At 43.5% G+C, this 23,776-nt stretch overlaps 1 protein-coding gene across 2 annotated transcripts in view; it reads left to right on the forward strand.

Moving 5' to 3' along the window:
* The first annotated feature begins 8,782 nt into the window (after positions 1 to 8,782).
* The window catches only part of STUM (stum, mechanosensory transduction mediator homolog), a 55,754-nt gene continuing 40,760 nt past the window's right edge, over positions 8,783 to 23,776 (forward strand). For both annotated transcript variants that reach the window (XM_058834130.1, XM_058834129.1), the window contains exon 1: positions 8,783 to 9,030. In XM_058834130.1, coding sequence (XP_058690113.1) covers positions 8,841 to 9,030 — 190 coding nt within the window. In that variant the 5' untranslated portion in view covers positions 8,783 to 8,840. The remainder of the gene's footprint in view (positions 9,031 to 23,776) is intronic.

Below are 23,776 nucleotides of genomic sequence, written 5' to 3' on the forward strand. Positions count from 1 at the left end.
TCTTTTTGCTTAAGAAATCCAGAAATGGAATAATTTCCACTGTAAACACCCCTTTCAGGGCTTTGGGAATACTTCCTGCCCAGTCCCCATTGCACTTGACTCATCTCTTTAAATCAGTGTACCAGGTATAGGCTTCCTGTGGGCGAGAATAACTCACAAGATCAGCAAATGCAACATTAATCCCATTCTAGATTAAAAGGAATTTAAGCAGGTGTTCATCTACGCCAAAAAGCAATTTAAAGTAATCTTCCAGCTCTGGCAGGAGAAACAAAAAAGAAGTAGATGAATCTCAGGAAGAAAATAAATACAGCTTAGCAGGCAGTGGTTTACACTGATAGCACATTGATAGCACAAGAAGCCTTTTGCATCTGGGTGAATTGCTAAAACAATGAACCAGCCTTCCTTCCCACGTGTCCTCACCTGAGTCCACTTACAACAGGACTTTCAGTCCCCATGCACACTGCTAATGTCAGCTCCCACTGCATGAGCAACAGCTTCTGTCACTATTGCCTTCCTGATTCTGACAACCTTCACTTTTACATTCACAACTCTTGCCAACATTAGTTGGGTGCATTAAGCTCGCAGTGTAGATTTGCAATTTCTTCTTTTGCTGAACTAGCTTAAAAATACCATTTTCCTCCTATTTTAATTCCTAATAGCTACAGAACATTGCTACAATCTGTTGCATGTCAGTGCAGCATTTGCAAAACGAGCGAGCACAGTCTCAGAAAATTAAGTCCCCTACTTGCTCATAAGGGAGAAAAAGCTGGCAGGAGAGAAAGTTCATGTTGCAAATGAGTACTTCACAGTGCATATCTAAAACTTCTCCCTCTTGAACATAACAAGAGACCTCCCCTTTGGATCACAGGATGCCTTCTCACTGAGTCCCATCCCCACTGGAAAGCTTGAAGTCCAGGGGGTTATATCATAAAACCCCCCGAAATTCTTACACATCACTGAGCATCCATGATCTCAAGAAAACGTTCCTCAGGCAAAACCTTTCGTCTGTCTGAACTCCTGCTTAGGAGAACTACACCTTGGAACAGAGCAGAGACCTACTGCTGTCCCACAAAGGGCTGCACAAAAACCATCAGCATGGACCAGAGCCCAGGCAGCAGTGCTTTAGAGAACATAAAGCATCTTCTATTCCATGCATAACGCTCCCCATCATGCTGGAAACCCCTGAGCTATCCAGCAGTGCTTACACCCCATCTGATGTGACTGTGTCACAAGAGCTGCTGATCTCCATCCAACTGAGACTACAAAGTTATGGGTAACTGCAGCAGAGAAACAAAGACTGAATGACCCACTCTTCAGGACCTTTAACTAATTTTTGTTATCGGTACCTCCAGATAAGAGGTAGAACAGTACAAAGAAGAGAACTCTTTTCCACTGTTCCTGTGTTGGTAAATTTGATTCCTCACAGCTGTCAAATAGATGGATATCTTTCCCCAGGATCAAAATTTATGTGTGCTGGTAAACCAGCCTCTGTCACCACCACGATTCAAGCAAATCCCAAGAAAGGGGAGCAGCATATGCTTTTCCATTTCTCAGATTTCTGAAAGGGCTGTCTTACAATACATAACATTTAATCCTGTCTGAACTAGCTTTTACTCAGAAGTAAAACATACTATGAAAGAGGCAAAAAATTTGATCCAAGGAGCAATTTCATTTAAGGCAGAGCGTGACAGCTTTGCAGTAGTTTACCTGATAGACTGCTGTGGTTCTCAAGCCACAGAAAATCATTTGCCTCCCTCAGACTTAATCTGAGAGAAATAGACTGCTTGCAAAAAGCTCCCATTTCATCTCATCTCATCTCACACTCCTACTAGAAAACATGTCCAAGAATGACCTTAAGGGGGCCAATCCAAGTGTAAAACGAAGGCAATCTCATCTGTCCAAACACTGCCTTAAGTTGTGACATCCTAAAGCCACTAAATCCACTGGGTAATGCATTCCCACTTACCTTTCAGGATTGTTTAATCTTTCAGGCGCCTAAATTTAAAGGTGCTTCATTACATTACAAATTATTTCCCTGTCACATAATTTCAGTTGCCTCCTGCTGCTCATTAGTGCTCCTCTATGAGTAGTAGTATTTCTCTATCACCTGCAGTTCTGCTGTGATTTATTTTAGGCTTTTGAATCCTTCCTATGTCCTTCAGAGTAGCCAGGATGAGAGCACGATGGTAACAGCACTCAGCTTTTAAATTATAGTCTCTGGCAAAATATACTCACTCAGGAAACCAAACACACAGATGCTTGGTTCTACTTTGCATGAAGACTACTAAACCATTAGATGCTTGTCCTCCAAAGAGGGAAAATCAGGAAGGATGCCAAATGGATGAAGATACCTAATTCTCCCTACACATTTCTCCTAAACTTAACCACAGAAACAGATGCTCATCTTAAGCAGACTTGATCATTCCTGGAAGATTGAAGAAACTGCCTCTCCACCAGCTGCAACACAGAACTTGCATAGCTGTGTAAGGAAACTGGACTTTTTGGGTGAGGCTAAAAGTTCTTGAAGGGACAGGGTGTCATCTCAGCCTTGAGCAGCAATTTGCCTGCGTTGGAATAAGGCTGGTACCAAAAGCTATAGGACGAGGATGAAAGAGAAAAATGGATCAGCATGTGGAGACACTGTGTTTGACAATGAGATTCCCCTCAGCAGAAAAGAAGTGGGGGGAGAAAGGAGACTGTATTTTGTGAGGTGTAGGAATAAACTTAGAAAACACAAACATTTTAAGCCAGAAAGCCTTGGGCATTTCCAAGCATGGTAACTGATCTACTGACCCATGGTATGAGAGCTAACTGATCTACTGACCCATGGTATGTCACAAGAGCTAACACATAGAAACTTTGTACTGCCCATACTTACAAAAATTCAATTCCCAGGAGCATCACATAATGCCTGTGATCAGTAATTAGTTCATGTTGGGGAGGATTGCTCAGATCAAAGAATATGATGGAAGTGCACAGATTGCTAAATCAGTAACAAAGTGTTATGTTACACTGCAGGGTAGAAAGTTTCACAGAGAAAGGCGCTGTAAAAGGGGGTAATGAAAAAGAAAAAGAAAAGAAGAAAAGGGAACTTTTCAATAGTATAAGACAGTCTCCATAAGCTCAAATGGGAATAGAGACATTCAAGACTCTTAAAAAAATAATCAGCAGCAAAACAAATGACCAGTGCCACAAGACCACCCCCCGTGACACTGGCAGCTGGTGTTTATAGTGTTCCTGATGTGCTTAAAGCCTTCCTGATGGTTTCTCTAAGTGTGTTTATTTCAATGACAGAAGAGAAATGAAGGGAATAAATACAGGTAGCATAGAATTAATAGAGCAAGGACTTCCTTTTCTTTCTTGTAGATTTTTGTGAGTGAAGATAAATTAAGTTATGCCTCTAAATTTTACAATTTTTGTCCATTCCCACCCAAAAGACTTAATGACAGGGAAGGACAAAAGAAAGACAAAGACAAAGAACATTATTTCAGTGGCAGAAAATTATCAACCACATACAATTCAGAGCAAAGGACTTCCACTGGACAAGCAGTTGGTGTCAGTGGACAAGCAGGGTAGAAATTTATTCTAGTCAGGTTGCTTTCTTTATCTTAGATGATGCAGCTGCCTGACACTACTGATGATTTCAGTAAAGGTTAACATCTTTGTTAACCCATAACAATCACAGGTAAATTCCAGAATCAATCTCTGAATCTCTAGAGATCGTTCTAGACGTGTTTCCAAATCATTTGGACAAATGAAGACTGGCATTAAGCTTAAGTCACATTAATTTGAAACAGCAACCCACAACTGAACTGCAGACAGACCCAAATCCAAAAGCTGTGATGCAATAATCAATAGATTGAGCTCCAGATTTTCATTCATATCTCACATTTCTTGGAAAACTCTGAATGCAGGAAGACAATCTAGGGACTGGGGTATCTGCTCTACTTTCAAGCAAGCATGAATGACTCAGAACCAGGTAAGGGAATGTTTGTGCTTGCAGAATTGCCTTGGGCCTGTCCAGAATGTTTCTCTAGTGCCTGTCCTCTTTCCTCAGCTACCTGGTCATTGTTATGATAAGTACAGATTTTCTTGACTATTTTCCCAGTTCCTCTTTTGGGAGAATTTCCTTACTGTGGATTTTCCCTCTCTGAGCAACACTGCTCACACTGGGTGAATTTAGGGGATGTTACAGAGCCTGGCACAGACACATGGAGCAACATGCAGCAGTCCAAAGCTGTTTGGAGGAAGAACAACTGCATGAACACTGAGCTGAGAAGAGAGAAAACCAGCTATATGCATTAAAACATGAAGGCTCTTGTGACGAGATCCTCGTGTTTCCTAGAAATTACTGCAATTAATTTTGCACAGGCTGTAAGGATGAAGGGATGGTGCTTTAACTGAAGCCTGGAAGGAAGACAGGAGCCAGGGGAACAGATTTGTTCTGGAGTCCTAAACATTTCTTGGTGACCTTGGTATCATCACATGTTTCCAAGACATAGCAGGACATAGCTGTAAATGCCAATATTAAAAGTCTTAAGACTTAAGCTAATAGAAATTTGTGAAAACTAAGATTTCCTGTTGTTTTGACGCTCATGGAACAGATGAGTAATTAATAAATATGAAGCTACTATTGTTCCCAGTGGAATCAATGCAGGATTTCCACCAGATTGGACACAAATAATCCCTTTTTTTTTTAAATCTAGTAGGAAGTCTTGTGTGTACAGGATATACCCATGTACTATGTCAGCAATGAGTGTAGCTCTCATTTGCACCAGGAAAAGCTCACTGAGTCACAAACCCAGCCTCATATGACTGTCTGACATTTGTCAGACAAAAGCAATTTATGAGGTCTCAGTATCACGACAGTTGCAAGACTGCGTTCTGACACGGGCCACAAGTGGCACTTAAATAAGTAATTCCTCTGCACAGAGGAACATTTGTCTCTGTGAGCACACAGGGCTATGCCAGCCCCAATTTCAGCTGGTAAAACAGATTTTCTAATGGCAGACATAACTCTAACCTCCTGCACATGAACAAAATTAATTGATCATTTCTGTTAGCAGAGCTTTGTACTCCTTGAGCCTAACTTTCCAGTCACAGCATGTGGAGCCACACTGGATTTACTCTGGTGTTCTGGAGTGCAGACTGCAGGGCTCCTCCTGTCCCTCAGGGATTGTTAGTGAGCAGCAGCTCTGCTTGGCTCCCTGCTGTCTTTGTTAATAACACTTCTAATGATTTGTGTTTGCATCTATTTTTGTATCTCTTAACACACTTGCAAGATACTCAAGGCTGCTTTGGAAAGAGCCCAAGCTCAGGAATGGGGTGTATTTAAAATAGATGAACCCCTGGTTGCTGTAGATATAGCATTGGTATTCATTCAGTTTGCAGGAGTTTTTTTGTCCCTTTCCAAAGTCAGAGGCAGCCTGTGGTGTGCCCAGTCCTCAGAGCACTCTAATAGAGAAGCTCCATCCCTTCCTTTCGCAGGATCTCCAGTTCTCCATTGAACAACTTGTTCTCCACAAGAGCATCACAAATACTAGAGCATGCAGGGAAAAAAGGAAAGGTCATTCTAGAGCTGCAGGGTAAATTAATACAACTATTTGATCTTAAGTTCCCTTTGGCCTGACAACACTTCCCTCATCACTTAGTGAACAGCTCAAAATGTCCATACCTGGAAGATGTTTGAGATACAGTTTATTTAGACTGTGGAAAACACAGGGAAAAACTCTCATCATAAAATCTCCTCTGACAGCTCCTTGAAAGTCAGCCAGTGACCATAACAAATCCCTTCTCCTGCTCTCAGCTAGGATATTATTCTCCTCTGACTGGGTGCTTGGTGGCTGTGAGCCACATGCTGGGGTCCCTCAGGCCTGATGGATATGAAATTCTCAGGATCGTGATGAAAGCCCCAGCATCTACTTCCCACAGTAGCACCCCCATGCAAAGCAACTCACCTCAAAACCCTGGCAATGAGGCTACCACTATCAGCCAGAAAGCCCAGCTCAAGCCTGGCCAGCACTGAGACAAGGCTCTTTCACACACAGGTTCTCTGGCCTGCATATCAAGGAACAGACAGCTACACAACAACTACACTCTACTCTTTGCAAGACTGGAGGAAGTCAGAGGCCAGATTCCTCTGGTTTTAAGGGCTACAAGAGCGTGGAAGGCCCAGCCGTCTGCAGGATGTCCTTGTTGCCACCTGGGCCAGCACCACCTACTCTTTCACCAGACACCCAGGAGATGCAGCTATCTCAGCTTCCCTGGTGCCTGCCCTTGACACAGCAGGATTATTTGTCTTCAGCCTTACAGTGCATCCTGGAGCACTTTTCCAGAGAGAAGTCTGGGCTAGGATGTGCTCCCAGCCCTGTGTGTCAAAATACTGGTGCTATACTGGTGTGCCAGGGGAGTTCCATGGACTGAAACACCACTTTCAATTCAGGTTGGGTTTGTTTGTTGTTTTTTTTTTTAAAAAACATTTTTTTGTCTCAACTGCAGAAAAATAACTTTATATACATATATACATAGCAGTTCTGTGAGCTGTTTTCACACTGAGAAGCGAAATGAACATTTTAAAAGATCAAATCTGAGCAAATCTGAGTATTCTTAGTACACACAAATATCACTGCTTTTTATAAACGATAACTTTAATTTCATTAAAAAAAAAAATATAATTCAGCTCTGGGCTGTATTTCCTTGCGTAGGTCCCAGCATACCTTTCCATGGATGCCTGCCTTTCCTGGTTGAAGCTCTCCAGCACAGCCTCCTGTCTCCTGAGCCAGAGTGAAGCCTGCAGCAGGCGGGTGCTCAGCATGAGATGATTTGCGCGGCTGTCACGCACCACTTGGGGAGTGAGCCACAGCCTCAGCACAGTGACCTTGCCACCAACTTGCTTGTTTAGAAAAGTTTGGGAATGTCACAACTTCTTACACGGTGGTATCCTTAATCTCCTCGGGAGGCAGTCATAACTTCTGCCTGAGGCGCCCCAGAATTTCCACGAGCACTGGCAGTGCAAAATTAATGATGTGGTTCAGTCTAGGAGGGGTGGCATTCTAATAGTGGGTAGAGGAAGCCTTACATACTGCTAATCTTGGAGGAGTAAATGAACTAGCTCACATTTGTCACAGGTTTTGAGATATTCCAAGGACATGTTCCATAAAAGTCAACCTGTTATCATGCATTCCTGACAAAATATTGTTTTAATTAATCTCTGTCTTTGATTTTCTGTTTGGGCTACTCTCACAATGGCCTTTTGCTTGCTTTTACTGTAGGTAGTGTGGGCTCACCCACACTATTTCCAGAACCTGTAGAGAATTATGTCACTGCAAGTCATTGATTGTGTTCCAACTTGGATTCTGTTTTGTGCAGGGTCTAATTAATCCATATTCATACCATAAGGATTTTTCATCTGACTGTGGTTTGATCAGCCAGCAGAGAAATCTAGAGTCCATAAAAATTACATCAGATCTTTCCACAAGAAAGTGCAGCTCTCCAATAGCTTTGTGTCCAGGCAGTACAGGGTCTAGGCTATCATGAACTATTTTGATGGAAATAAATGTCACCATTTAAAAAAAAACAACAAAAATAAAAATCCAAAGCAAAAACCCCAAACCAAACCAAACCAAAAAAACCCCTTCAAAAAGCCAGATTAGTTCACATATTTCAGAAACATATCTAAACTTTGTGTTTAAACAAAAATAGTCCTACCTGCTTAATCAAAAAAAGTCAGAAGATTTTTTGTATGAAATGCACTCAGAAGACAAACCAAAAGATAAGCAAAGAAAATAAAGGAATAAGAAGATAAGCAAAGAAAACCTGCTATTAAAGATGAGAGAATTTACATGGGTTGTCTAAGTTTTTGTGGTTTCAAACCCAGTTATTAGAAAAATAAAATAATGTAACCTAGGAAGAAGATTCTGCATTTCCCTCATTTAGTTTACCCAACTTTTTTGTTGTGCTAATTTGTATTCTAATCAATTAAACTATTGAATAACGCGTTTGTCAGGTGGTATTCAAATGGCATAAAGTAGTTCAAGGTTTCTCTTGTAATCTAGATTCCTAGCAGGAATTTTTTGGCAAAACCGCAGCTTCAAAATGCACAGTAAGACACAGACTATCCTCTCATGGAAAGGTCCTGTATACGTGTCACACTTACATTTTGTATCAGGATTAATGCCTTTAATATTTTCCCCGTTTTCTCTGCCGAATCCCATCTGCAGGGACAATTACTGTGGGGTTTTTTTTCCACCTAGACACGCTCAAGTTTTGTTCCCATTTCAGCCACTGAATTCTGTGCAGCCCAACAAAGCCACGTTTGGCCTCTCGGCGCCGAGGAACGAAGAGGCATTTTCACACCAAGCTGCGATTAGCTCTCCAGGGACACAGTTTTCGTTGCCTTCCAAGTCTTGTTGGAATTCTTCCAATTCGTTGCCCTCCCTCTTCCTCTTTACCTCAGGGCTTTTCGGACAATAAACGCGTGTGTGTTTAAGCTACACCTTTTCTTACACCTTCTGCTTTTAAGGGCGCACAGGGCATGCATGATCTCCCACCACTTCTGCATTCCCCCATATGGAGTTCTTTCCCCGGTTCCAGCGGGGGAGCGGGACAGCGCTTTGCCCCGTCTCTGGCTGCCCAGGCGGGACGAGGCGAGGGGCGCACGGCCCCGGGCTCCTGCGGCTCGGGCAGCGCTCGGAGGGGCTCGGGAATGAGCCGGGATGCAGGCGGGATCCAGCCCCGCCAGGGGCGGGCGGAGGGCGGGGAGGGGTCGGCGCAGGCGGGGCCGCGCCCGGCGGCGGGAGCGCGCTCGGCGGCGGGAGCTGCGATCCCGCCGGGACACGGCCATGGAGCCCTCGCCCAAAGACGGCGAGAGCGCGGCGGCCGCGGAGCCCGGCCGGGGCGGCACGGCCCCTTCCAGCGGGGTGGTGGTGCAGGTCCGGGAGAAGAAGGGCCCCCTGCGCGCCGCCATCCCCTACATGCCCTTCCCCGTGGCCGTCATCTGCCTCTTCCTCAACACCTTCGTGCCGGGGCTGGGTAAGGATGCTGCGGGAGGGAGCGAGGGAAAGCGGCGGGGCTCGGGGTTCCTCTCCCCACCTGCGGCTGCTTCGCCCCGGCGGGGGCGCCCGGACCCAGCCGCCGCCGAGGCAACTTTCCCCGACGGCACCGCGGGGAGGGATGGAGGAACGGAGGGGGGCGGGAGCCCCTCCGCAAAGTTTGGCGTCGGGGGCCGGGGCAGCGCCCTGCGGGGTCGCCAGGGATCCACAGGGTGCAGCGAGCGAGGGTCGCGTTCCCCTGGGATGGCAGCGGAGACCGGGGCTGGGACACCCGCCTGCCCCGCTCGGCCGGGCACGGCCCGTCCCCAGCCCCGGGGACGGAGCATCCCCCGCTCCTTCCCACCCCTCCGCTCTCTCCGGGCGGGGATCGTGCGGTGTCCAAGGGATTCAGCTGTTCGGGCTCTCCCGAACTGTATTTCAGTCACGGTGCATCACTCGCTAGCTTTCAGAGACGAGCTTTCAGAGCCCATCGTCCCGGGTTTTCTAAGGAGACCCATGGAAAAGGTCAGAACCGTTGTCCAGAGAGACTGGAGATTCACCATCTCTCAGCATAAAGTCTCTAGTGTGCTCAGGTCCCTATGATGTGGCTGCACCCTTTCCTTTTCCTCCACTTGAATTAGGAACCGCTTACTGCAAGAGGAGCTTAGAGTTTGAACACTACAAAAGCCCCTGGAATACCAAGCTAAATACAACGTTCTAGCTGAAAGCAGAATAACCACATAAATAAAAAACCAAACCCAAACAAAATAATCCATATCTCACTAATGCATACCTCAGGTCTCTCATAGTCCCTTTCTGGCTGCTGTTTCTGCTACTGTGGCCACCACACAAGCCTTCCTTGTGATATGGGAGTATCCTTCACCTAGCCCTGCTTTTAATGAGCTACTGCCTGCCTTCAATTGCTTCATATGCTTTAGGTGGCTTAATTCTTTAACAAATCCGAAATTCTTAAAGTTCTGATTAAAGTACTACCCAAGTGTGGGTGGGACAGTGTGTGCAACACGTTGAAGCCATTTCTATTCCAGCATGCTTGCTCTGAACCTCTGAGTTTTCCTGTGGAATGAATGTGTGCTTCCAGATGCAATCTGTTGCGCTCGGGTGTGTTGTTTGCATATCCCTTGTGTGCAGCCACCTGAAGAACCTTGAGTGATGAATCAAACTCCGGAGTTGAGCTCTGTCATGGGGCTTTAGGTTTCCTGAGGCTTAGTTTCCCACTTTGGAGACAGAAGTTCAAAACCAGTTTTCAATGTGAGTGTTTTCTGTTGGTATTGAAGACACCGCATCTTCACTGTAGATATATAAGGATAAAGCTTCTCTTACCACGCCCTTTTCCTTATCCAAATTATCTGACACTTCACAGAGCACACTAGAAAACACCTCAGTGTTCTCCCTTCATCCCAGTAGGAGAGATCCCCATAAGCCATCCTCATGCTGAAATTGGCTTGATGTGTGGTTCTCTGCGCGGAGTTCTTCTCTGGGTGCTGCTGTGGGTCTGTGGGGGTAGCCAGTGCTGTGCCTTCCCTTGTACAGAAGGTGCCTGAGGAAGGACAGCAGACAGCGCTTCCTGAACGCTGGGAGTGTTCAGGGCTCCCAGTCTGTGCTGGTTGAAAGCTCGGGAGTTGAATCCGGACTATGCAGCCGTGTTGGTTGTGCAACCACTGACAGCTGGACCAGCATGGAATGGTTTTTAATTCTATTTTTAATTCTATTTGCTTTTTTTATAACAGGTGAAGGGCTTCTTTTAAATTTTTTGGCCCTTTGATGCACTGGTTTCAGTGGTACGATCCGGCTGGTTGTGCCACTGCTTGTCCTGGTACCCTGTTGCAAAAGTAGCAAACCAAGCAAACTACAAATGTAAAGGAATCCTTCCCTGTGGCATCCCCACAGCCTCGAAAAATGCAGTGTTTTGGAGATGCATCCCAAGCTCAGTATGCAAAGCATGACATTTAGTTTGTATATAAATGAATGATTCTGTTAATGAAGCTGCTAATATCACATGCATTTTGAGAGAAAACTTAGTCTGAGATGACACACCTGACAAGAATACAGCTATTTACAATCTCAGCCATATCCTGTCATGTATCACATAGCCCACACATGAGGGGAAACAGGAGGATTACGAATCCACTGGCAGGAATGTTCAAGGTAAAAAGAGATTTTGTGTCATTTGTGCACTTCAGCCATCTCAATGAGCTGAGCAACGCTTGTAAAATAGAGAAGATTTGCAGTGGTGTGAAGCATTCACATCAAGGATGTTGTTCCCTGCGAAGTAAATGGCAAAATTCCCACCAATTCTTGTAGTCCAGATTGATAACATGTTAAAATGCTCTTTCACAAGCTCACTGTTATATTTCTGCCTGCTTAGTTGGAGAGTGTGACTGCATTTAGGTGTTAATGGAAGTCCTCTATTTCTCAGTCCCTAAATTCATCCTTCATCTCTTTTGCATGTAGTTGTCATTTGTGTGTAGACTCGGCAGTGCAATTGCAAAGAAGGGTCAGAGACCACCAGAGCAGACAAGCAAATGGGCAACATTGAATAAATCAAGTTTTTCCCTGCTTGGAGACTGGTGCATTGTGGTTTTCATTAGTGCCCTGTGCCTCAGAGCAGTGATATCCAAATAGAAATTACACTCTGATGCTAGCTTCCAAATCCTTGGGCATTCTCTCACCATCTGAAAACCTCTATTTTTCAGTTAAATTATCTTTCCTCTGATATGGAAGACGCCTGTAAGGGTGAAATATAAGAATTTTAAATATCTGGTTTATTTTTCCTTGGTGCTTTTTATGTTTTGCAGTAGTACTCTATTTGGACAGGAGAGGTAACACTTTCTTTTTGTTTACAGTCAGTTTATTATTTTCAGTTGGTTAATTTTCAGCGTTTTATGTAATAACCTAGAACTGCAGGTTTTAAGATGCATTGTAAACTGGGTTTTAACTACTCATTCCACGCATGTTACAAAAGATGTAGTTCATAGGAATTTTTTCATACCAGGGGATATGTTAACTTTCGCCTTGCCAAAACTTAAAATCCAGATCAAATGCAGTGTAAAAAAATCTTGATTAGCCCACTACTTTAATCCGTTTTGCCGAACAGCCTTGAAACGACACATTCCTTCCGTTGGCTGTGACAGCCGCGACCACTTGGAAATGTCCTGGATCAGTTTTCCATGGTCCAGTGCCGTCTTTCTCACGTGTGTCTCTCGGGGCTGTAGGGCTGAGCTGGAATGAAGGTGTCCCAAGCTCAAAGAGTGGGCAGGAAGAAGAGGGAGGAGTCCCAGTGCCGTGGCCAGCAGCGCTGCGGCTCCGGAGCTCTGCTCTGCCTGGGGGTTTGTGGAGCATCCCTGGGGCATGAGGGCCGGATGAGCCATGAGCTCCGGGGAGCTCCGGGGAGCTCAGGGGAGCTCAGGGGAGCGGGGACGCGGCTCCAGCGGAGGGAGAGGCTGTGGGGCTGGGCAGGAGCGAGCGGAGCCCCCGGCCCGCAGCGCTGCAGATGGGAGAGCGCTGGCCGAGCCCTTGGGCTGGCAGACTGTGTTCTCCCGGAGCTGCCGTGTGCCAGTCAGCGTGGGAGAGGATCCGGCTCCTTGTCACTCCCGGAGCTGATACATGGGAATCTTGCCCTCCTTCCTCTCTGCTCTTCCTTCTCTCGACATCACGTGTGTGGGAGGGGGTAAACGAAGGAGGGGGGATCTAAGGGAAATGTGAGAAGTGAGTGAAATTATCTGAAAGTCTGAGATACTCTCCGAGATTAATCCCTCCTGTCGGGAAGGGGGTGGACTTTTGGACCACAGCCTGCGTTGTACGTGCATGCTGCTTTTGTGCAGGGAGTAATTGAAATACGTAGCATAAAATGATGTTAGTGCGGGATAGGAGAGCAGCCACCGCTGTGCCACGAAATAGCCCGTGGAGGAAGGAGTTCAGCAGTGACAGCCTCTCCCAGCAGCTGCAGAAAGGAGGGGTGGCTCCCAGCCCACTGAACTTCTCTCTTCCACGGTTCCACAGTGCAGAGCTCCTGTTCCTGGGTGTGTCAGCTCCGGATCACGAGTCTTCTGCCATCTGTTTATTCAGTCTTGAGAGAGTTCAAGCACTGCACCTTCAGCTGTGTGAATGTGGCTTTAATATCTGATTTATAGAAGCCAAGAATCTTCTCATTATAAGGCAAGGCTCTCCTGAGCAGAATGAGCTCTCCAAAGAGCTGAATAGAAGTACAGGACACAACACTCAAGAAAGTTGAAGGGATAAGATCTGCACAAAATTGCCAGTACCTATTTTATTTTTTTTTGGTTGAAATGGTAAATAGATGCCTCAAGCAAACATCCGTTGCCTTTATTATTGAAACAAAGAATTTAAAGGAAAAAACACATTTTCTTACCTATGGTAGAGCAAACAGTGCAAAAAAGAAATTTGGGGTTTCACACATATGTGCTTTAAAATCTCCAGCTCCCTTTGGTATTTATGATCCTTTAATCTCTTTTTATTTTTTATTTTTCCTTTTTAGCATGCAAACCAACGAATCTGTGTGATTTATAAGCTCATTTGTGGAAAACAAAGGGTTTCTAGAGTGTTTGTGGGAATTTGTGTTTGTGAACTTTACTGCTGCAGTTTTTTAGCTAACATTGCCTTTCAGCCTGTGATGCTGGTAGTGTGCAGAAACAAGCTGTTTCTTCATGGGAGCATAATTAAACAAAGCCAACCTATTGCCAGTAGGCTTCACTCTGACAGGGGTTGTATTTTCCACTGAAAAGGTCAAGAAGTTCTTTATGGTGATTTGTGCTTGTGCAGGGTGGGAAATGAGACCTGCAATAAAATGCGTGCATCCCGGTTTTACTGCTCCATTACTGGTACCAGTGCTATCAGCTATAGATTATCCTCACAGTGAGGTAAAGTTGGGCACAAGAACAGCTGAATCTGAGGCTTCTGCACCTGCAGGTCTTTGCTCTTTTCAGTATGTAGAAGGCCATTGAACTCCTCATTTATTTTCTTTTTATAACACAGATTTAAGTGAGAAATCTAATTGTATCATAACTTACCTGGCAGATGGTATTGAACAGTCATTCCACAGTCTTACCACCACTGTGTAGTCTGGAATATTTTTGTTCCATGAAGTGTCTGGACCACTTAGAATGATGATCAATCCTGGAAAACTCACAAGAGGTTCACAGGTAATTAGTGATCTGAATAAATGCTGAAGTGTTTCAACTTTGTAGCTCCTTGATAGAGACAACTCAACCTAGTGCATCTGGTCAGAAATAAAAAGAAATAAAAAGGTGTTTTATCTGCTGAGGGACCTGATGTGGCCCCTCAGTTTAATCCAGTGTTGAATGGCACACTTTGCTGTATTTTAGGCAGAAAGTGCTTTCTGCTTTGCCTGTACTCTCCTGAATACTTCATATATTGCTCTTTCCGTTCCTGAGTTCTTTCCTTGAATTTGTCTGCCCAGCCATGATGGTCACATATGTATGTGCTGTCATACTCATCCTCCTCCCATGCCATTCCTTGCAGTTATGGGCACACATGGCAAAAGCTCTCCGGTGCCTTGTTTGTGACCACAGCTTTAAGTCACAGTCTAAATATTTAGAACTGTTTCTGTCCTTTGGTTAGTTTTTGCTCCTCACTTGCTACAGTTGGTAGAAGTCAGCTGTTGAGCTCTACTTGCATTTAAAATGACTTTTTGGTTCCTTTCACTGTCAAGCTGTGCACTAAGCCATTGCTGCAGCCTTTGAATTGCTGTCCATGCCAGGCCAGCTAAAATGCAAACAAGTTTCTCTGCCTCCCTCATGCCTTCTGTTTTCACCAAAATAGAAGACAAAATAAATGGCCAGGGACGTTTTTGTTCAGTGGTTTTTGTTCAGTGCTGTTGTTGAAGCAGCTCTCTGGAGGTATTCATTACTTAATGAACACACAAGGAGACAGGGTTTGCTCAGCATCTTGTAATCTTGTTTGTCATTTAATGCAGTTTGCACAGACGTACTTGAAGATTAAAAGTGAAGGTGGGAGCAGACAGCAGAGAAGAGGTGTTAAATGGCCAAGTAAACCAGCTGAATTTTAAGGTGGATAGAATAAGCTGTTCCAGATGAAGAGTGTGATGTGGAGAGGAACAGAGAAGGAGTCCAGAAGGAGAAAAGTACAACAAAGTACAGGAGAAAAGAATCTTTGCAAAGGTTCAGTGAGAAGGCAAAAGAACTGAAATTTCTTGCAGCAAGGGAGAAAATGAGCGAAAGGATTTGAAGATAAAAGTAACTTGAATGAGAAGAGTGCTTTTGACAGGTGAATTTTTCCTAGTCTGGATAGCAGGAAGGGAGCGAATTTTCTCCTGCTCTGAATCAGTGGGTGTTGGAGAGATTTACAAAGCCTGATAAAACACCATTGCCTGCAGCACCTCACTGCCATTTAATCTCCCCACCATGAAAAGAACTTTGAGAGTTTCTGAACTGTTCAGGATCATAAAGAGAGGATCAGGAAGCAGAAGCCAGGTTCCTCAGGCTCTTCTTTACCCATGAAACTGTGTGCAGGACCCTGAATACAAATATACCTGCAGCTGGCAGTGTCTGCCACAAAGGTGAATTTTAGTGTGTTCTGTTTTGAATTTTGTGGAGAAACAAATGATTGGAAGATAAGGGATTCTAAAATAGTCCTAAGGTTTGTGATAAGGTAAAATCAGTCTGACATATAACATCCTTTCTTTCAAGTCTTAGGACTTGCCTTCACTGTAGAACTTCACAACTTTAAAGTGACACGGTGGCAGCACCACAGTGGATGAACACAAAGGTGGGTGTAGCCCTCTGCAAAGATGCTGGTCAAAGACAAAACAGAATAGATGATTTCATTTGGAAGGGACCTACAATTATCATCTTGTCCAGCTGCCTGCCCAGTTCAGGGCTGACTAAGTTGGAGCATATTATTACAGCCATTGTTCAAATGGCTTTTAAACACTGACAGGCTTAGGGCCCAGCCTCACACCAGAAAGAAAAGTTTGTGTCATTGACCTTGCTTTAGGGACTGCAGGAACGTGAAACCTGTCTTTTCCTTGTTCTGTTGAAGATAAGGAGTTTTTTCATTAAGGGAAGAAGTTAATCCCTCTTCCCCTTCCCAGGGTTTTTGAGCATTTATGTTATCTAGGGAGGCCCAAAATGAAAATGCTGTAAGAACTTGAGGAAAGAAAATCACATGCCATTCTATCTAGTTATTTTTCACTTGTTGATTTTTGATGTTATAAACTTAGGTTTCATTCTGTGTAGAGTCAAGGAGAAAATAAATGGGCAGAACGCGAATATTTGATTTAAAATGTTAATTTCCACAGTTTGTTCTCTCTCCATCTTACCACTTAGAAGCTGCTCTCAACCCTCCTTCCTTCAGCAATGCAGACTTTGGAATAAAGGCAGTTCAAACTCAGTGTTTCCATTCCAAAGGAGTTACAGACCAAGCAATTTTTCTCTAACTACTTGACAGCTCCTCAAAAGGCCTAGCAATGCCACCCCGAATCACACAATATTTGGTGTTTCTTAAGAACCTTGTCCCCTGAGGCTCTTGATTAGATGAGAATCTTTGCTTGCAGGAAAGGAAAAAATGCAACTCTTATGGCTGTGGAGCAGGACTTGAAGATAATGATCCTGTCTCAAAAGTGAAAAAAAAAAAAAAAAGGAGGTTGTGGGAAGAAAGAATGAATTGCCTTTTTTTTTAATTCTCAGTTTTGGAGAATCTGAGTCATGATTTTTCAGCACTGGGAAATGGTAATATTATACTGAACTTTTAAATTTAAAAAAGAGGATACATTACTAACTAATTTACAATGCTTCCATATTAGACAAAACCATGGACATCCACGTCTTTGAGCATAGCATCATGAAATACAGTAAATATAAATTAGGTAGTTGATGAAAACTGATGGGCAATATACTAACTTAAATTAAAAATCTCAGTATAAACATACCCAAAGGATATGCCTGGAGTGGATCATGGTCAAATCTTGTTAGAGGAAATGATGAATACAATCAATAGAGGAGCTCTTGGAAACATAATCACATTCTCTTCAGGGGTTCATCCTTTACTACCTTTCCAACTTCAGAAATAATGCTTATACAAGGAATTGTGCAGGGGACCAAGGTCATCTTTGGGAACGTGAATTTAAACGTGACAGATCATTATCCAGCCTCTCACCAGGTTGTTGTTTATCTGGGCTGAATTCTCAGCTGGCCACAAGCACTGGTGAATATTCACACAAAACTTAATGCGTTGAGATTGAGGATAATAATTTTGTTTTAGTTAAAACACAAAAAAGTTTGTAAAGAATGCGAAAGGGCTAAATGATCAAATTAATCTTGTGGTTGTGTTGGGGAGAAAAATTCAAGTGGACCAAATAAGAATGCTGTTTTAAAAAAGTGTGTATTTTTACTAAGTGTTAGTGTTAATAAACCTTTGAAGAACTGAGATTTACTGTAGACTAAAAAATAGACTATAATGAGCCACAAGTTCACTACATTTAAAACTTCAGTAATTTCGTGAAGTATGAATCATGATGTTTTTGTGAAAATATTTTACCTGAAATAAGCTTAATGATCACATTAGTATGACACTGTCCAGCTGAAACAGTTTCAAATATGTATTTATTTGCATCCATACCTATTACATATGCCACTATGGTGAAATGAGATCATGGCATTAAAGGAAAGCCTCCTGTAGGCAGAAAACCATTTGTTGTATCTGTTTAAGAGCATTCATAAAAGAATGGATTTTAGATTTCATAAATTTGTTTTGTTAATCTGCTATTTTTAAAATACTTGCAAGACCTCTTCTGTTGCCATGACAATTTGATTTCCATAAACATCATATTTTGGATGTGACTATCCAACATTGTATTTGCTATGCTGTGTGGAGAAAGGAGATGGCAACTTGGCACCACAGAAATGACAATGCAGAGAGGCCCAGAGAGTCAGACCTCTCGCTGGGAGTGGTCAGGACAAGGTCATTATAGTAAGAAAAAATAAAGATCGTGGATCAAGTTATATATATTTATATTCCCTGTAAATTAGATTTTTTTTTTTTCATGGTTTTTTTTCAGTCTTCCTGTGAACACTGTTTTGGAGTGAGAAAACTTCAAGTTTCCACTGAAAATTGGTTCCAAGAACCAATGTTAAGACTAAATTCTGGCTGAAAGTAGAGCTGGACCTTTTTGGGTCTAAACACACAAAGCAGCTGTAAGGACATACAACTCTCATTGCCCTGCAACACACTCTGGAATTGCTGTCTTAGTGGAAGGGCTTCACAAAGGATTTAGGACGGTGAGAAAGCTCAAAGATTGAGACATTTGTGAGGTGTAGCCACAGGAAAACCTCTCCTGGCTGGGGGATCAGCATGACTTCCCCATATTCTCCTTCTGTCTTTTTGAAATGAGTGAAACAAATCAGATCCCTTTCAAAACTTATTTGCACCAGACTAGTTACTGAGTAATCCACTGAAAGACTTGGAACATTTTTTCCAATGTAGTTAGAAAATTTGATGAGTGTGGATTCTCTGGATTGGGCCATTAAATTACCTCTCTTGATCTGTTTGATTGTGAAAGCATTGCCAAATCTTCCTATCTGCAGTACAAATCTGATAATGCTTTTTTTGCTGCATGTCTTTCTGCTTTAGCTCTGCATCTGACAAACTGATCAATGCTGGGGAAGTTTTAGCAAATGTTTTACAAAACAAGAACTAAACTTTTTTAAAAACAATATTTTAGACTCATCATCATGGGATTTTTTTTTTTTTTCCCTCCTACTGAAATTTCATTGTGGCTGCAGAGAGCTGGTGGGATGGTTTCTTGTCTCGTGTAAAAGAGCACTGGGCTTGCAGGCACTGTCTGTTGAGGGTATAAAAACAGTCTCTTGTTTTCTCTTTTAAAAGTCAGAATGCAATTTTATACATTGACTTGCATCTGAGTACTTATTTCACTCAGTCCCCCACACATCCCACAAAAACGTTGTGGAAATGGAGTCTCCTAACACCCCTTTGGAGCTGACTTCCTGAGGTAATCTACCTTGGTTCTTGTTTTCTTGGCCAGCTGTAGGTGGGGAGCTGATTTTTGTGCCTGGAGAGCCAACCCCCTACATCACGCATTGCTGCAAAATGTCTGTCTGTCTTTACACCCACACTGTAGAGGTGTGGACAGCTGCACACATGCAGGGCAGAGCTTGAGCCAAGCCATGGGTGTGGAGAGCAGAATGGAGTGGCTCTGGGCTCAGCCAGTCGGTGGCACCAGCCCATCCTGACCCAAACAACGCCTTACGCACAACAGTGCCAATGAGCAAACGCTCATTTCCATCAGAGCTAAGCCTCAGGATTTCCACTTTGGGTGGCAAATTCAAGGCAGTGCAGTTCAAAGCAGGATTTTTCTCCTTGTGCTGTGTGCAGCTGATGCTTAGAAGAAGCCTGTGGTGGAGCTGGGAATGGATTTTAGACCAAGCAGAAGTTCCTGGGAGCCACTCTTGCTCCGGAGTTACACAGGGAACCCTTCTTTTACTGAGCCTGTGATGATTAAATGGTAACAGTCCACCCTTAGTTGCACTGACACAAAGAATAAAAGATTTTTGTTCTATGTATTAACTAAAACACGGTGTTTTTGGTACAATATGGGTGTGTCTGTGTTCTGGTCTCACATCAGTGCTTTCAATCCACCCGATGTTCTTTCAGTGCTCATTTAGTGCCAAGGCAGAACTGCACAGAGAGGGTGTCCCCTTCCCAGTTGCTCTGTAGTTCCCAGGTCACACTGCTTGGAACACCAACCCATCATATGAACCAGTGCAAAACAGATACAAAATGTTCCCACTGCAAGCTTACCTCCTTTGTCAGAACTGAGAACCCACAACTTAGAGAGCAATGTGGTGTTGAGCCTCTAGAACTATTTTGTCTCATCCCTGCTTGCCTCTTTTGCTCTAGTAACATTGACCTGGCCCCTTGAGGTTGCTTCTGTCAATCAGTATTATTTACTGTAAAGAAGAATTGCAGAGCTGAGCTCTTTGCCCTTCAAACCAGGGAAGGCTTTTCCCAAGTTGAAGTACCAAGCTGGATACTCACTGAGAATTGTATTTCCCAAATTAGCCACAGCCAAAGATAAAAATCTGGTTTATGCTGCATCATAAAACTTAATCTGCTTTCTCCCTTACAAATGTGGGTTTGTTTTAAATATTTATGACACTTCATCACACACTAGTAAATGTTCTTCACTATGTTTTGTAAAAGGAACGATACCTATATGGCATGATTACTTACTCCAGTGACTGTGATTTTTAAGTCTTTCCTGAGAAGTTCACTATTTACTGGTGTGAGAAGTGCCAAGTATGTAGCCAAGCAGTGTTTGCATAGAATCATAGCATCATTTAGGCTGAAAAAGACCTTTAAGATCATCGAGTCCAATCATTAACCCATCACAGCCAGCCCTAAACAACATCCCGAAGTGCCACATAAACACGGCATTATTATTTCAGTAGCACTCTGAGGTGCAGACTACACTCAAGCCCTATTATGATCCAGAAAGGGAAGGTTATGATATGAAGGAGGAGTTATGTCATACACTTAAGACTTTCTGTCTTGGAGAGTGAGTTTCTCTGAGTGGAGAATTCAGGGGAAATATCCAGATTTTCCAGGAAGTCAGTGGCAAAACTGGCGAGAGAATCTACACGGACTTCTTGCAATTCAGCGCCTCAAATAATGCAGCCACACTTTAGTTTCCATTGACCTCTTCCAGGAATACTGTTATTAATGAATACTACTCCCATCACTCTTGGATTCTGTGTTCATTGAGAAGAGAGGTGTTTGTGCCATGCATTAATGAAAACACAGTAAAAAGGTAGGATGGACAAAGCAGTTTTTAGTTTGGATGTGCTGGTTACTCCCTCACATATTTCTGTGATTTGCCTTATGCCTGTGAGAGGCACAAACTCTCTTGCACACATAGGAGGGGCTTCAGCATGTTTTAGTTGGTATATGGCAAAAAAGAAAACCCACACCAAAGCCCGAAGCCAGGCAAGCACAGATGCATCCCGGACTTGCCATTTGCAAGAGCACTGATTTATACTGTGCTTTGTAGCTCAGTATTAACCAATATTTGCAGTAAGCAGGCTCTGTGTTCCTTCTTGGTTGCATGGCAAGGGTGTGCAAAATGGGGCCTTACTGTGACCTTTAAATAATACTGTTTTAAAATATATTATTTATGCAACTATGTGGGTGACCATAGCACTGTATAGACAATGGAAAAAGAAAAGGTCCTCTCCCAGAAGATTGTGATAGAAATGTAACCCCAAGAGTCAGATCCAAGTTAAAAGAAGTCCTAATAAAAACATGCAATACAGTGTAATGAAAAGAAAAACATTTCTTTGTGTTGTATGTTTAAAGACAGAGTTTTAAAGGCACAGTTGGGACTTGTTTCTTAGCAACAGGGCTCATCTGAGCCCTGCAAATGCTGTCATGTTGGAAAAAGATAGCCTCCAGAAGAAAAGCAATATGAAAAGAGCTAGGAACATCAAATTTAGATGTCTTCCTGCTGCTGCAGGAGCATTTCATCAGCCTTGCAAAGCCTCCAGGCAACAACAAGGTCATTTTGATCAACTGTAATGATCAGAACAAAGACCTCCTCTTTATCAACAGGGACGAGCAGTAAAAATATTATTTAAAAATAGGTGCATTGGTATTACCATAAACCACAGTTTAGGTCCTGCCTTCCTCCTATATCCATAGTAACAGGGCTGTTTTCTGCACTGAGGGCACAGGAGTCCTGCAGAACAAGGTCCTGGCTCTGTTGTGCCTCACACTGTCAGTACCAGAAGTTTCAGAGGAGGATCTGTAACCTACAGAGTGAAATCCTACTGGCCTGTAGGAAGAGCTCCTCCTAAAGGAGTTGATGAGCTGGATGATACACCAAAGCAGGAGAGTTTTTATTAGTATTATTTAATCAAAATAAATTAATGGCAAACATATTTATTGGGCAGATTAGATGGGGTTCATGTAACCTGTGCACCTGAGTTGGTTGCCTTTATAATGTGTGGGGAGGAATTAGGTACTACCAGCATGTGACTCATCTCTTTAAATTGGGTTAAGTGAATCACACCCTCTGGGGGCCTCCATCTCTTTTTATTTTTAATTTTTTTTTGCCTCCAAAGCGTAAGTGGCTCAGATCAAGACACCTCCCTTGCAGATATCCAAAGTTAGGTCAGATGAAAGCTACCCATTATCTGGTTCACAGAATAAGGCATTTGCTTCAATAGTTTCAAAACATTTCGGGCATTGCCCACACATCTTTCTGGATCTCATTTTGTCCTTACAAGAACTGAAGTAGTTCTGACCTCCATGCTGTCTCCTCATGCATACACATCTGCTGTGTCTCATGGAATTTGTGCATTTTTGAAGCTCAGACCTGAACTCTCTTTCTTGTGAGTGCTCAACATAAAACCATACAATTTCTATAATTTCCTTCATTACAGAGTGCAGCTCTTTAATAGCTCTTCTCCCAAGTGTGTGATATTGAGAGGGAGGGAGGGAGGGGGAGACATCTGTGAGAACATCCCAGAGAGATGTGCATGGAGAGCCCATGCTGGAACAGGTACTCCTGGCAGGAACTGCAGCCTGTGGAGAGCTCGTGCTAGGGCAGATGTACCCCAGAGGACAGCAGCCTGTGGAACAATTGGCACCAGAACAGGGGAAAAGCATCAAGAGGAAGGAGTGGCAGAGGGAAACTTCTACAAACTGACCATTAATCCTCTATCACTCCCCATCCGTCCTGCACTGTTCACAGTGGGGCAGAGGAAGAGAAATCAGGAATGAAAGAGTGAAGTTGAATCTGGGAGTGGAGTGAAAATTAAGAGGCAAGGGTCATGTTTTATTTATCACTATCCAAACCTATTTTCATTTGCAATAAATTGATTTTCCCCAAGTCCAGCCTGTTTCACATTTGACAATAATTGGCAAGTGATCCTGCTGTTCTTTATCTTGACCCACAAACTTTATTAGACTTGTTTTTCCCTCTGCCCTTTGGAAGGGGAGTGTGAGTGGCTGGGTGAGTGTGTGTCAGCCAGCCATGGGCAGCTCAGCACATCACCAATTTCTGTCCTGCTCTTCCATAGCTTCCCTCCTTAGCACAGCCTGAAAGTCCTGAGGGCTTTGCTGACCGTGGAACACTTCTCTCAGCACTGCTCATGGTGATAATTAGATCTCTTCCTTGAGGGATATGCTGGTTGCTCACAGTATTTCTTTCCTTCATCTCAGGGGTAGAAAACATGAGAGAGGCCCTTGCATGCTCTGTATCAGTAGCATTGAGAGCTCCTAAATTTACCAGTGGGGCTGACAGGTGAGCCCAGAGGACTCTTGAGAACTGGCTGCTGCCTCTCCTCACTTCACCCCAGCCAGCCAGGATGGTGCCTGGTCATAATCCCTAGTTGTGATGACTGATGTAGAAAGGTTTCCCTTCTCACTCTTCTGGAACACTGACATATCCATCTGAGACTTGATTGTGGCAATTCTACAAACAGCATCTGTCCCTTGATCTTGGCTGCAGGTGACAGCACCTCACATCACAAAAAAACAGAGAAAACCATTTACGAAAAACTCAGTGCAAAGCCATGGTTAAAGCCAAGTTCAACTTTAGGAGAGCTCTGGAAAGACTTTGCACTGAACCTGCTGTGACACAGATTATGTGTTCCCTTCTGTTGACTCTGATATAGGTTTATAACCTATACTAAGAAGAGATTAATTGCCTG

Source organism: Poecile atricapillus, chromosome 3 (assembly GCF_030490865.1).
Source record: "Poecile atricapillus isolate bPoeAtr1 chromosome 3, bPoeAtr1.hap1, whole genome shotgun sequence".
Taxonomy (NCBI): domain Eukaryota; kingdom Metazoa; phylum Chordata; class Aves; order Passeriformes; family Paridae; genus Poecile; species Poecile atricapillus.